At 42.5% G+C, this 15,813-nt stretch overlaps 1 protein-coding gene across 2 annotated transcripts in view; it reads right to left on the bottom strand.

Moving 5' to 3' along the window:
• The window catches only part of RETREG1 (reticulophagy regulator 1), a 46,738-nt gene that overhangs the window by 19,577 nt on the left and 11,348 nt on the right, over nucleotides 1-15,813 (bottom strand). For both annotated transcript variants that reach the window (XM_083449553.1, XM_083449552.1), the window contains exons 2-3: nucleotides 11,920-12,026; nucleotides 11,054-11,084 (exon numbers count right to left, since the gene is read on the bottom strand). In XM_083449553.1, the coding sequence (XP_083305679.1) occupies nucleotides 11,054-11,084; nucleotides 11,920-12,026 (138 nt within the window). The remainder of the gene's footprint in view (nucleotides 1-11,053; nucleotides 11,085-11,919; nucleotides 12,027-15,813) is intronic.

The raw sequence follows: 15,813 nt of genomic DNA, 5'->3' as shown, positions 1-15,813 counted from the left end.
GCTCAAGATTTGTGTTTAGCAGCAGATGGTCAGCACGCAAGAGATAGCCAACAAAAGCAAAACACAAGAAAGCAGTATAACATTTGAGTATCATCCTCGTAAACAATTGGATGCTTGACAGGCTTGAAAAATTCACCAACTGCTCCAAATTATGTCAGCAGGGACAAGATAAGAGCAGGCTTCTCACATCACAGCCCCATATTAATGAACTTTTGGCAGCCGTTAGTATTGACTCCTAGCAGCACTTCCATGAGCAATAGATAGTGACAATTACTACTATGAGATGCATGGGATAGCAGCAGGCACAGTCACTGTGGGGCAGGGAATGCCATGTTCCCTGCCACCTCAAGTGGGTTCTCACTCTGAATTTTCAGCTGCATTAACATTTCTATATCATTTTCCAAGGGAAAGCCATTTTCACTTCATTGGATAAAACAGGAACAAGGTTGTGCAGAGACACGCAAGTTATTAGATTAAAGCATTAAACACAACAAATCGCAGGAAAAAGTGCTTTGCTATTTGCACACACCTACCCTTGACAACTCGCTCCCACCTCAAAAAGGAACCCTTTGAAGTAAACTGAAAAGTGCGTTTTTGAAACCTCTATAGCAATTGAATATTGAGTGTTCTAGCTTCTGTTCACTAAAGGAAGCAGCAACATGGTAGGCAGTCAGGCCACGCCCCCCTATTTCACTCCCAGAGCTACAATTCTCAGAGTTCCCTGTGAAGAGGTTCTGATTGTTAAACCACTGACAATTTAACTCTGCAAGTGGAATAGGGGTCTCCTAACAACTCCCAGGACCAGGAATAGGCAAACTGTGGCCCTCCAGATATTTGAGACTACAATTCCCATCATCCCTAGCTAACAGGACCAGTGGTCAGCAACGATGGGAATTGTAGTCCCAAACATCTGGAGAGCCGGAGTTTGCCTATGCCTGCTCAGGACCCTTAACAAACCACAGCTCTCAGAATTCTTTGGGGGAAACTATGGACTGCAAGAAGATCAAACCTCTCCATTCTTAAGGAAATCAGCCCTGAGTGCTCACTGGAAGGACAGATCCTGAAGCTGAGACTCCAATACTTAGGCCACCTCATGAGAAGACTCCCTGGAAAAGACGTTGATGTTTGGAAAGATTGAGGGCACAAGGAGAAGGGGACGACAGAGGACGAGATGGTTGGACAGTGTTCTCGAAACTACTAACATGATTCGACCAAACTGCGGGAGGCAGTGGAAGATGGGAGTGACTGGCATGCTCTGGCAATGGGGTCACAAGGAGTCAGACACGGCTAAACAACAACATGGCTGTTTAAAGTGGTATCATAGTGCTTTAAATGTGTCACGTGAATATGGCATCAGCTGGTATCTGCATGTGAGAAAGTGCAGTTCTGGTTACTGCTAGTAGCACACCACAAACAACAGGCAATTTTACTACCACATACAAGTCAGAATTATGTATACCTTAATATACGCCTCTAGATGCCTACATTGGATTGTAAACCATTCTTAGTCGAAGTGTGCACTGTCAGCCTGACCACAGTAAATAAAATCCTATTTACAGATGCAACCACAAGCTACCCAATACAATGCTTTGTCAGAGTCACTTACGGAAAAAGTTGCCTTTTGATCTTTGGCTACTTTTTGAAGCTCATGAAACAAGAGTTGTCTCTCCAGAAGGCATTCCACACCTTCTTTGGGCCAATGGAACCTCAAAGTCAGATGCAAGGGCACAGCTTCATTTCTATAGGAAAACTGGTGGTGGTAAACAGACGTTCTTATGTGTCCATTGGTTGCAATTTCTTTCTCCCATTTTTATGGTTATATAGTTTCCCAATCTTTGTGATTCAGATTAAACAAGGAACTAAGTATAGTCGCTGGACATTATTAGATGGGATGAGACATATAATTTGCATTGTCAGGAAGCCCATTACAACATTCTACATGAGCAGTCAATCAGGATTGCAATTTCAGATATGGGCTTAGTGTACTTTGCCTTGCAGGTAGGTCAGGGACACTGGAAATTTCAATAGCAAGTTCCCATGCTCAATTCCTGCTCAGCAGGGCAAGGGTGTTCAACAGCTGACTTAACATAGCCTACAAACTGGCATACTGGGAGAGAGGAAGCAGATAACTCACTCCTGCTTTTTAGGAGTGAGGCATCAAACTTGGTGCTAGGCAAGCATTCCACATAAAGTGCCCTCTCCCTCCTCATCACCTGGGGTACTGGTGAAAAATGGAGCATTCAAGCAGGTTCAACAGAATCCTTGAGGTACATGCATATAAAACTAATTTGTGCTTTAAGAGGTGATCACCAGCATTTTGAGCAGCCACAGGACCAGCAGCCAGTGCAACTGTTTAAGAACTGCTGGGATATGTTCCCTCTGACTGGTCCCAGTTAGTAGCCTAGCTTTTGCACATGGTGCGAACTGAATCATTTGCCTTCTGAGAGTGCAGATTTCTGATCTCCTATGCCTCTTTTGTGGTGGTGGATCTACTCAGTTGGCCTATTATATTTCCAAATGCTGGCTAATTTTCGTCCTCTGATCTTGATAGCTAGGCACAGCTGCTCTCAGGCATTCTCTTCCAGCATCACTGTGTACCACTGGCTTAAAGATGATTAGAGGAGGAGACAACTTGCCTAGAGGTAGTACAACGAAGCAGACAAAACTATACTGTGACAATGGTAAAGGTAAAGGTACCCCTGCCCGTACGGGCCAGTCTTGACAAACTCTAGGGTTGTGCGCCCATCTCACTTAAGAGGCCGGGGGCCAGCGCTGTCCGGAGACACTTCCGGGTCACGTGGCCAGCGTGACATTGCTGCTCTGGCGAGCCAGAGCCGCACACGGAAATGCCGTTTACCTTCCCGCTAGTAAGTGGTCCCTATTTATCTACTTGCACCCAGGAGTGCTTTCGAACTGCTAGGTTGGCAGGCGCTGGGACCGAACAATGGGAGCGCACCCCGCTGCGGGGATTCGAACCACCGACCTTTCGATCGGCAAGCACTAGGCGCTGAGGCTTTTACCCACAGCGCCACCCGCATCCCGTGACAATGGTAGCGGCAAATAAATCCATCGCACAGGCAAACTGCCATGACCAAGCGAATCTAGGTTGCCTTAACATAATGTCCATCTACTTCACAGGCAAAAATTGTTGTAATTGGTTCAACCGAACCAATTCAAATGTAGCATTTGCAACATGCACTGCATGGTCCTGATTATTTGGAATGGTTCTAGCTGTTCTCACCTTCAAATGCTCTAAAAACAGAGATATTTTACATGGCATTTCTTCTACTTTTTTTGAAAATTTATTTGCTGTTCTTGTGTTTTTAACTGTTTTTAGATAATTAGTAAATGATTAGTAAATTAATGATGATTAGTAAATTAATGATGATGCTAATACTACTCCTGTATTATTATTGTTATTATAATAATACATTTATCCTGACAGGTCTCTAATGCACACACAAAGCTCCTCATTAAACATAGGTTTCCTTATTTACAACAATGTTGGAAACAGGTTTTGCACATTTAATTCAAATGCATGCAGCTCAACTTCCAATTGTACAAAGACTGAGTCAGCCCATATTCACAGAGAATTCATCATGTTCAAGGAGCCTTGAAGTCAGCCTCAACCAGGAGACATTATCTTAGTGGTAACATACCAAGGTTAATTATTAATTCTTAAGAAAATAAAGTTCTATATGAAAGCAGAGTTGTTTGTGTATGTATTAAGACCCCAGAGAAACACACATGAAACTGCAAAGACTTGGCATAATTCAGCCAAGGATAAGAACATTAAATTCTAGTGGAGAGATTTAGGGTAGCACTTAATTCTCCCATTAAACTCAATAGGACTTAAGTTGTCCAACTCCCACCATTTTAAGTTCTTTAAATTATGCTTACTTGAAACTTATACCATTCAATTTTATTAGAATCTAAACAGGTAAATATCTAATTCGCCACATTATCACATTCTCTGAATTTGTTACAGAAAGAAGTGTCACAGAGCAATGAAGGCACATAAGGAATTACAACTAGAAAAACTTTCCTGTGAAGTTCTGGGACTTGGAACTTCATTTTTCATTTTTCCTGCAAGCACTGCAAGGTGACCACCTTTGGGGCCACTGCTACACTGCAAGCTTAATTACTTATCAAGGCTGAAGAAGCTTATCTGGAAGCATTCTTGTTTCTTTGTTTGCTTAACACCATGCCCTTTCAAAAAGGGCAGCATTACTGTAATGGAAACACACAAAGCTAAACAGCTAAATATATGTGCCTTTAAAAGTTAGACATAAAATTGTGCGTATCAGCTAAAAACACCAAAATGTCAGTAGTATGCAGGAGTAATACAAGCAACTACAGCATGATTCTCAGATCCTATAGAAAGCCAGCTGGAAGAGAAATGCTCTAGCAACACATGATCGTTGCCATGGTGTCCAAAAAAGCATCCCTGAAAATCAAACCCTATTCACGTCCAGAAAGGAAAGAAAGGAACCACCCAAGTCGGTCACACAGTTGGCCTGAATCACTAATCCAGATATTATTAGACCTGTCCTCTGAAACACTTAGAAAATGTGGTCTTCTAAAGTTTGTTGTTTCTAAGTGTCAACCGGAGCGTGCTACTGGCTACAGAAGGGGCTTTCCATGTAAACTGATAAAAATTTTCCTTAAGGGAAATATGTCTATGAAAGGGAATTTAGTTTCCAAACAGTTTGGGCATATTTGTGCCAGGGACAAACTACATGTCCTGTCAATTACAATTACAGTGGTAACTCAGGTTAAGAACTTAATTCATTCTGGAGGTCCGTTCTTAACCTGAAACTGCTCTTAACCTGAACCACTACTTTAGCTAATGGGGCCTCCCACTGCTGTCGCGCCACTGCCGTGCAATTTCTGTTCTCATCCTGAAGCAAAGTTCTTAACCCGAGGTACTATTTCTGGGTTAGCAGAGTCTGTAACCTGAAGCGTCTGTAACCTGAAGAGTCTGTAACCCAAGGTACCACTGTATAATGAGGGACTTCTGTTTTTGCTCATAATAGTCAGAAGGAGAATAAGGATAATTATATGAAATAGACTTTAAAGAGTTTTTAAAAAAATACTCACATCAATCTACTGATTTGGAGGAGGTTTGTAAATGCCTAGTAAACACGTCACAACAGTCTGTAGGTAACTCTGCTTCTAACAGGTACAGTGTGGATTGCAACAGGCATGTGGAAGAGATTTGTGTAGCAGCACTCCATAGGACAGAACAGCAATGGAAAGAAATGCCTCTTTACCATTCACACCGTATAGGCTGCACTATGTAGGACCATCTTCATTCCTACTGAACTTATTGGGTGTTAAGATTTTCAGAGGGTGATTCTAAAGGTAAAGGAGGTAAAGAACCCCTGGACAGTTAAGTCCAGTCAAACTTGAAAACAGAGCGCATGAAAACGTCGTTTACCTTCCCGCCGCAGCGGTACCTTTTTATCTACTTGTACTGCTGTACTTTCAAACTGCCAGGTTGGCAGGAGCTGGGAAGGAATGGGAGCTCACGCTGTCGTGGGGATTTGAACCGCCAACCTTCTGATCAGCAAGCCCAAGAGGCTTAGTGGTTTAGTCCACAGCACTACCCAAGTCCCAAGAGGGTAATTCTACTATCCTCAGAAGTGTTGTGCATGGGAGACTGCTTTCTCTGCGGCAGTTCCTAAATTGTTGAAGTGCCTCGCTACAGCCAATTGCTCCCTTTCTCAGGATACTGCTGTGCTGCTGAGTCCCCCCCCCCCCCCAAAAAAACTTACTCTGAAGAATCAACATTGTACAGCTTTTGTTATGCTAAAGACACACATCTCTACTGTGGTCTTTTGACATTTTAGGTACAGTGGTACCTCGGGTTACATACGCTTCAGGTTACAGACTCCACTAACCCAGAAATATTACCTCGGGTTAAGAACTTTGCTTTAGGATGAGAACAGAAATCGTGCGGCGGCAGTGGGAGGCCCCATTACCTAAAGTGGTGCTTCAGGTTAAGAGCAGTTTCAGGTTAAGAACGGACCTCCGGAACGAATTTAGTACTTAACCCGAGGTACCACTGTACTGTGTTTTCTGGGATCCACCTCTTTTGTGGAATTCACACAGTTCCGCTCCATTTGAAATGGTTTTGGTCGTTTTATCGTTTTCAAAGTTTTACCTTTTTATAATTTTATATTATATTTCTAGTTACCCACCAGGGGTCCTTATGCTGAAAGGTAAGAAATTCAATAAATAAATAAACTTTCCTGTTGCTCCCATGGTCCGTTTCTCCATCCCTCCCCAAGCTAGGTTTAAAACAGTATTTTTGTAGCTAATTGAGTAGGTTGCAGTGTGTACTTGTCGTGTGTTTTTTTGTGTGGTGCTCACAACAGTTTCTCCAGTCTGCAGCTGTGCCCACAGGCCCCCAAAGATTGGCAAACACATGAGTGCTTGCTACATATTCAGGTATAAAAAGATCCCAAGCTAAAATCAGTCTTACAGACACTGGGATTAGGGAGAAGGGCTTGCAGGGAATGCTGCCGAGAGCTTAAGCAAGGACAGACACTGTTGTTTTCTATAGCGGATTATAGTAGGGAACGTGCTACAAACAGAAACAGTGCACCACTTCAAAGTCGTAAGTGATTTATGGCACATAAACACATTGGATCTCTACCGTTTTCTAGGGAAATGGCTTCACAGAAACTGTGTTGTAATGTGCTGTGCTTCTATGCAGAGCTGCATAAAACACAATGCTGCATATGAGCAGAGGGGATGCTGAAACTCTTGAAAGGAAATAAACATGTTATTCTGCTGATGTGTTCACATGCTATGATAAGCTCGTTCCAGGACATTCCTGCTGAAGTTAGTGACTAATCAGAAGTGCTGAAAGAGAAGCACACCCTCCATGTCGTCATAACCCGGATGTTTGCACATGAACCTCAGCTGCTGCTGTTCCAGGTTCTTGTGCCTTCTGTAAATAATTCCCATAGAGTGTTTTGTAACCCAATGCTTGTGTTTCGAAAACCAGGATACAAGAAAAGGTCACAAGGCTACATTTTTATTCTCCAGTAATAGCCATTCTGGGCTCTACCCTTTTGTGCTTCACAAGCCTCACTTTCTCACACTTTCCCGACTATTAAAAATCCAACAGCCACATGATAATCTTTCAAACTTCAACCAAGCCAGTCTTTGCCTACAAACAAATCAAAACCTTGTTTCTTCCTCATTGAACTTTAGTAAGATTTTCCATTTTCTGTAAACAATTAATAGATAACATATAAAAAATGTAACTGAGGTTCAAATAAAAATGTACAAGTTTAAAAAACAAACATACCACACCTTTCTTAAACAATGGGAAAGAGGCTTCTATTCATTAAATTGTGTTCCTGTGAAACTTAGATCTCTGTAGAAGTATTTAAAATCCAGCCTTCTGTTTTCAATAGAGGTAGGAAGATAAGGAACAAAATAAAAGAGAACAAGGAGGAGGTGGTAGATATAAATTTATGTGCATCAGCTTAAAAAGGAGTCTGATAGAGCACCAGGTCTCCACAGTTGCTGTTCTGAGCTATGATGTTGTAGCAATGAAAACACTCCAGAAAGACACCTCCTCAGCCATTACATTTATGCAAAGAATTCATTTGCACATATTTCCAGAGGCAAAATACAAGAGTCAAACTCCTAGGAGTAAAGGAGCTTCAGAGGAAGAATACAACATGAAACAGGTGAACATGAAACAATTCATCAGGTAGTCCAATGCCATCACCCATGTGTTAAATCAAGGCAAAGGTGTTTTTTAAAAAAGTCACACTGTTGTTGTTTAGTCATTTAGTCGTGTCCGACTCTTCGTGACCCCATGGACCAGAGCACGCCAGGCATTCCTGTTTTCCACTGCCTCCCTCAGTTCCGTCAAATTCATGTTGGTAGTTTTGAGAACATGGCCAAAGTATTGGAGCCTCAGCCTCAGGATCTGTCCTTCCAGTGAGAATTCAGGGCTGATTTCCTTAAGACTGGATAGGTTTGACCTTCTTGCAGTCCATGGGACTCTCAAGAGTCTCGTCCAGCACCATAATTCAAAAGCATCAATTCTTCGGCGATCAGCCTTCTTTATGGTGCACCTCTCACTTCCATATATCACTACTGGGGAAACCATAGCTTTAACTATACGGACCTTGTTGGCAAGGTGATGTCTCTGCTTTTTAAGATGCTATCTAGGTCTGTCATCGCTTTTCTCCCAAGAAGCAGGTGTCTTTTAATTTCGTGACTACTGTCACTATCTGCAGTGATCATGGAGCCCAAGATGGTAAAATCTGTCACTGCCTCCATTTCTACCTGTGTTAAATCACACTACCTGTATTAAATTAGCTTACCAAATATCTGCTTATCTATGCTACCCATGACTGTTTCAATGGTTCCTTGCCACACTACAGGTGCTAATACAATTATCTCAGCAAACTGGTACTGTAATAGGTTCAAATGTGTGCCTACTTAACATATATTTAAGCTCTAATTATCACCAGTTTCATGTCTGCATCTCCTTGCCATTCAACTTCACCTTACCATTGTCTCCTTTATATACCCACCAACTAAGAATTCACTAAGGCATCTGATAAAGTAGTATTGACTCCACAAAAGCTTCTGCCGCAATACATTTCTTAGGTCTTTAAGGTGCTACACTTTGGTTTGTTTTTGTATATGCTTTATGTCACGCACTCTCAGGATTCCAATTCCAAGAGTTCCATTAATATCAGGTTGAGAGCGGGATTTCTATTTGCAAGGATAAAGATTTCCAAATCTTTCCTTTTTAACACAGTTAAAAACAGTGAACCATATCTGGCCACCTAAAAGGATATGTGCCCCCCAATTTATTATTTCAAATATACACAAGGGGTTTTTATTAACCATTCTGCAGCGGCCTCAATAGAAAAAAGTTTGGGAAACATTGTTCTACAGCAGGGGTGGCCAACTCTCAAGAGACTGTGATCTCAGAATTAAAAACTGGCAGGGATCTACAGGAGAAAAGCCCTATAAAAGCTTAGGGAGGGGAGTTTCATTTTGGGGGGGGGGTTAAACTCAAGGGACAAAGGGGTAAAGTCACCCACAAAAACATCACTACATATCAAAACACAGAGAAAGCTCCGTCTTCCCTTCCAGAGATCATACAGCAAAGGAGGGCATGGCGTAGGGGCCTGGCAGGAATGAGCTTTAGCTGAACTAAGGAAAGGGAGCCAGAGATCGACCACGATCTACCAAAATCAGAATACAGTAGACAATAGGAAAGGGAAATAACACTCTGCTGCCCTCTACTGGAACTTCAGACCAGCTTCCAAACATACGGCCGATTCCTTTAAAACCAAAAGCAGAGACAGTTGGAAGAGCCTGCAAACCCCCAGCAAACAGGCATGCTTCCACTTGTTTAAAAGTAAACAACTATGGGCAGGGTCCATTTTTTCTTTTAGCTTCTGTCAATGATGCTAATCATAGCTATGTGCCCAATTAGTGAGAAGATATGAATGTTAGATGTTCTCTGAAGGATACTGTTAACTAAAACACTTGCAGTTGTGCCCTGTATTGACAACTATGGAAGGCACAGATGGGAGGGGCCAGAAAGGGGCTGAGAAAGTGCATGTAGACACACACACACACACACACACACATCACTGCTGATCTGTGACTAGAAGTTTCTTTTATACCTGTAGGTCACTCCATTGGTAAAATGCAGCCCACATAAAGTGTGGTAAGCAGATGAAACATTCACATACTGTATAAAAGAATAAAGGATAGCACAACTGAGGAGTGTCAGGAATATGAAAAGTACAGTGGTACCTCTGGTTACGTACTTAATTCGTTCCAGAGGTCCGCTCTTAACCTGAAACTGTTCTTAACCTGAAGCACCACTTTAGCCTCGCGCTGTTGCTGCACCGCCGCCGTGCGATTTCTGTTCTCAGCCTGAAGCAAAGTTCTCAACCCTTGGTACTATTTCTGGGGTAGCAGAGTCTGTAACCTGAAGCGTACGTAACCCGAGGTACCACCGTACCACAAAAAGACATGGTACAACTTTGGAACAGACAATACAGATGTGTTCAGATATAAATAAACCCTCACCTTCTCTTTCTTCATTCCCTACCCTGCACCTCGATACCTATCTAACATTCTTGGCACTAACATAAACTGTACCAGAAAATAAAATGCACTTAAAATATTAAGTCATGAAATTACAAAAGAAAAAAGGTAGAATTTTATCTGAAGTCAACAAGGTCACCTGAGTCTACCATGATCACATGCAATGCACCACAATGGTGTATTGAAATCTGAAAACCTGGTTTTCGATTTTGGGTTAGGAGTGAACACTGGTTAACATTAATCATGAAAACCTAAGTACAGGCATAATGCTGAACCGCGATTAATGGTGGCAGGGGAAATAGAGCACATGGTTCTATAGCCATTCACAATACTTCCACTGCTAGGTTAAGGGATGAGCCACATTGCAAATCTCACTTTATCCTTTTTGTGCCCCAAACTGCCACACACACATAATGCAATTATAATATTGTAGGTATTGGCTCTGGTGTACAAGCCTGTATAAAGCTTGGGATCAGGATACTTAAAATATTTCAAGTAGGCTAACAGGACTAGAGGCTACAAAGCTCTAGGTATCCCTAGAGGGTATCTAGATATCTAGAAGGACCTTGTCAATACAGAAATATGGGTAGGAGAATCTCCTATAAATAAAGGCTAATCTAGACAGAAAGTAAGATCTATTCTAGAGCTAAAGTGCTTAATGTCCCAATACAGTGGTACCGTGGGTTAAGTACTTAATTCGTTCCAGAGGTCCGTTCTTAACCTGAAACTGTTCTGAAGCACCACTTTAGCTAATGGGGCCTCCTGATGCCGTCGCACCGCCGGAGCACAATTTCTGTTCTTATCCTGAAGCAAAGTTCTTAACCTGAACCACTATTTCTGGGTTAGCGGAGTCTATAACCTGAAGCGTATGTAACCCGAGGTACCACTGTACCATTTTAAAGTTCTAATATTTAGTAGTCACCAGCAATATAACACTAACACTTACCGGTCAGTGAGGCTTCTCCACAATTGTGCACCTGAAAACAAGATAAGGATAAATAAGATATTTTTCTGCATATGGTCCAATGTTTATAGTATATGCACACATTCTCTTGTATTAACTAAACTATAAAAATGCAAAATTGGGGCCTGATGTTCTACTGAAAGAAATCATATCCCACTGCGCAAACCTGAGCCCTAGAACAAACCTATACTAGACCTCTAGAATGTGGTCTTGGTCTACATACTATAGGAGACTGGTGCATTTGAATATGTCAAAGAATAAATGTATGCAATAGGAGACACTGTTCAGAAAGTCTTTAGCAAGCTAATAATATTAACCTACCTATCTACTTAACATAAGTCTCACAAAAGCTTACCATAAAATTTTAGTACAGTGGTGCCCCGCAAGACGAATGCCTCGCAAGACGGAAAACCCGCTAGACGAAAGGGTTTTCCGTTTTGGAGGTGCTTCGCAAAATGAATTTCCTATGGGCTTGCTTCGCAAGATGAAAATGTCTTGCGAGTTCCTGCGGGGTTTTTTTCCTCCCCCCCCCCTTTTTCCCAAGCCGCTAAGCTGCTTATCAGCTGATCCGCTAAGCCGCTTATCAGCTGATCCGCTTAACAGCTGATCCGCTAAGCCGCTTATCAGCTGATCCGCTAAGCCGCTTATCAGCTGATCCGCTAAGCCGCTAATGGGCTTGCTTCGCAAGACGGAAAAAACCACAAGACGAAGAGACTCGCGGAACGGATTCTTTTCGTCTTGCGAGGCACCACTGTACTGCAGTTAAAAGGATAAAGGGATATTGACAGGTTTCCATACATTGCTGATAAACATTTGCATGTTAAACAGATACTGAAGCAGTGTCTTACCTCTTTCTCTAGACAAGACCAAATCCTGCATGATCTGCAGCATTACAACACCAAGGAGCACATGTGAAATTAGATGATACAGTCTCCAAGGAGTCAGTGCAAGGAACCTAGGAGGAGAAGAGAAAAACCATTTTACCATGCAGATATATAAAGCTTTCCTTGCCATATGAAAGCACGAGAGCAAGTCAGGTAACTTAACGTTATAAAGAGCTTCCCCCCAAGCTGGTGCCCTCCATCATTCCTGACCACAGGGCATGATGTGTGAGTGTGGTGGGAATGGGGTACCGAATATCTGAAGGGCTGACCAGCTTGGGGAAGGCTATCACTGATGAAGGAGAAAGGCCTAACAATCGGGAATTAGGGAGTTAAAGGTATAGCAGGCCATTATCATCAGACTGCAGAGACTAATCAATGGGTTCATGACACAAATGTCACTTTCCTACTCCAAAAAAGGTAGAGTCTCATAGCTGGTGAGTCTTAACAGAACTCTTAGTCACTATACTACGCCAGCTCTGTCAAGACTCATCAGCCACAAACCTCTATGTTTTGTGGAGCAGGGCAGCACCTGTCTCACACTTGTGTCATGAACCCCTTCCCTGACCTGGTAATAAAAATGTCCATATTACATAGCTGCTGTAAGGCTATGCGATATTATGTGAAACACCAGAAAAAAGACTGTCCAATACAGATTATTATTATGCTGGTGAGCAGGAAAAGGGGAGATTTGTCAATGAAATACCAGACAGCCCCAACTGACAAGTTTTAACATCTGGTAGCCATGGTTGAAAATGCTACACCCAAGTATAAAAAGCAGTTATTCATTCAAACACTAATTACACTCAAGTTTCTATCTTCACGGTTGTACAAAAAAGCTTCATATGTTTGTGAGGAGACCTTACTAGCGCTCATTTCCTCTCCTCGTTCCTTTTTTCTCATTGAGATTTATATTCTGCTCTCTGCCTGGTGACAACACTGATATCATTTTGGTATCAGGCGAAAGAAGAAGAAGAGGAGTTTGGATTTGATATCCCGCCTTTCACTCCCTTTAAGGAGTCTCAAAGCGGCTAACATTCTCCTTTCCCTTCCTCCCCCACAACAAACACTCTGTGAGGTGAATGGGGCTGAGAGACTTCAGAGAAGTGTGACTGGCCCAAGGTCACCCAGCAGCTGCATGTGGAGGAGCGGAGACGCAAACCCGGTTCCCCAGATTAGGAGTCTACCGCTCTTAACCACTACACCACACTGGCTTAAATCCCCCGCCCCCCAAAAAAATTCTAGCATGCATTATAAGTTGTTTGGAGCATGATTGTGCTGCTGAACTTCTGTGACCACTGCTTTCTGTTACATTCATTTTTAATGCCAATTTTTAATACTGAATTTTATATCTGTGGTTTTTTAAAGAAATAGGTACTCCACCTTGAGAACCTTATATTGAAGGGCAGCCTAGAAATGAGGCAAAATAAATATTTACCATTGATTTGATATACATTGCTCATGACATAATTGCAGTTATTTTTAATCTCAATGAATTCCTTCCTAGAGAGAGAACTGGGCAAGATGCTATGCTGCTATCCTGGAAAAGCAGTCTAAAAGGAGAACACGGCTCCACCAGCCTGAGATCATTTTCTAAAGCTGTTCTCCAAATCCCTTCTTTATTTCTTGAAAATCATGGAAGTTCCTTCCCACTAGCTGCCTCTAGAGCAGGTGAGGCAACTTTAGCCCCTCCAGATGTTGCTGAACTAGGGATGGGAGTTTTAGTTTAGTAACATCTGGAAGACCAAAGGTTCCCCACACCTGCTCTAAAGGCAGGAAAAGCAATACAGGCTTGAAATAGTGACTCCTGGTTTGCCTTTTCCTGAAGAAGAGAGCCCCAACTGCCATACCCATCTTGAGAGGAGCACATCTCCTTGCAAACAGGAAGGTGTCATCATCCCCGGCTGGCCTTTTCCATTTATATTTATCCTGCAGCTTACCTTTCCTAGCCAGCAGTGGAAAGGAGAGAGACAAAGAGGCTAGCGGTTACTCCTCTCCTTCAGGAAAGAGCTGCTTCTGTCAAGAGTATGCAGTGCCTGCAACTTTTGTTTTCTTGGAGGGGAAGAACGACACAGGGCAAAGCAACTAGACATCCAGCACTCTGAGTCTTTTCTGCCATCAGTGGCAGCTGATAAGAGGAAGCCTTCAATTTTTATATACAAGCCAAGAGCATGGCAGCTGCTTTAAAAAGTCAAGGGGCTTTGGGGTAAAATGTAGACATCAAAAACATCTGGAGAGGGACACAACGGGTGGGAGCTTAATTGGGTAATATTAGAAGCCTCTAAGGCAAGGTGGGGAAAAGTTAGAGTACTTGGTGCTGAATGAGAATATAAATCTAACAGGCATATTGGAAAAGTGTAGAGAATCAGTACAGTAGCATCCCTGGATACATTGTCTATAGGAAAGACGGTGTAGCGTAGGGCTTAGCGGGGGCATGCCAAAGAAGGCATGGAGTGCAACATACTAGAAAACGTCTAATAGGAACTACAGTGGTACCTCAGGTTACATACGCTTCAGGTTACAGACTCCACTAACCCAGAAATAGTGCTTCAGGTTAAAAACTTTGCTTCAGGATGAGAACAGAAATCGTGTTCTGGCGGCGCAGCGGCAGCAGCAGGAAGCCCCATTAGCTAAAGTGGTGCTTCAGGTTAAGAACAGTTTCAGGTTAAATACGGACCTCCGGAACGAATTAAGTACTTAACCCGAGGTACCACTGTTTGGATTTGAAGAGTTTGGATTTGATATCCCACCTTTCACTCCCCTTCAGGAGTCTCAAAGCGGCTAACATTCTCCTTTCCCTTCCTCCCCCACAACAAACACTCTGTGAGGTGAGTGGGGCTGAGAGTATATAAGTGGGTATAAGTGCCAGATGCAAAAAAAATATTTCATGTCAGAGAGATATTATTGCTCTCCTGATCAAAACAGTGAAAGTGGTCTTCAGATGGGAGGTGGGGAGTCAGGATCCAAAGGAGAAGGTTTTATAATAATCAGTGTCCTCAACTTCTTTCACACTGACTGAGAAAGATGCACACTTGAGTAATCAGAAAAATGTTTCCAGATGCAATCCATGACTGTGCCTTGGAAGTGGCCCATGAACCCTTCCTGGCCATAGTCTTGAGTGGTGCCCAGTGCCTAGTACAATATTTCAGAGTACTCAAATCAACTGAGAACAGGGATCTAAGTGCTAACAAGTTCAAAATGTATGTCCATGAAAAGTTGCCAAAAAACCTCAACAGAGTCACACTTTATTTCAAAAGACAAAACATCTCAGAAGTGAGAGGGTTAGTGAAAAGGAAGCTTTTGAGAGAGCGGAGGTTAGCTCTTTTCCAAGACGCTTGGAAATAAATTTTAAAACCATCAATCAAATGCTCAGCTAGAATATATGCAACAAACAAGGAAATGTACCAACAGGCAGGCCGTACAGATCTCCCCACCCCCAAGGCCTGCCAAAGGATGCAAATACAGTTGACAACCAGAAGCAAGAAAGTTATAAAAAGGCTGCTTTCAGAAAATTTGGCTGGATTTCAATCCAGCTCCCTCCCTCCCAAACTGCTTGCAATTGAACAGCCCAATGTCTGCATGTTTCTTATTCCCTTCCACCTGGAACCTCATGTCTGTTCAGTCCAAGGGCTGGGAAGAAAGGTGCAACAGCTGTGCCTCGGGTGAAAATGGAAGCCCAAATAAGAAAAACAAAAGGGAGCAAATACGTTGGCAAATGCTAATTGACAATAAGCAATAAAAATAAAATAATGTGATGGACATATTTAGAAAATGTTTAAGACCAAAAATATAAAATGTTTGTAAATATGTCAGAAGCAGGAAACCAGTCAGCATGGCATTTGAGCCATTAGACAACAATAG

This window comes from Podarcis tiliguerta, assembly GCF_965153285.1.
Source record: "Podarcis tiliguerta genome assembly, chromosome: 7".
Lineage (NCBI taxonomy): Eukaryota > Metazoa > Chordata > Lepidosauria > Squamata > Lacertidae > Podarcis > Podarcis tiliguerta.
The sequence above is the reverse complement of the archived record's forward strand: the minus strand, read 5'-3'. Positions and strand labels throughout refer to the sequence as shown.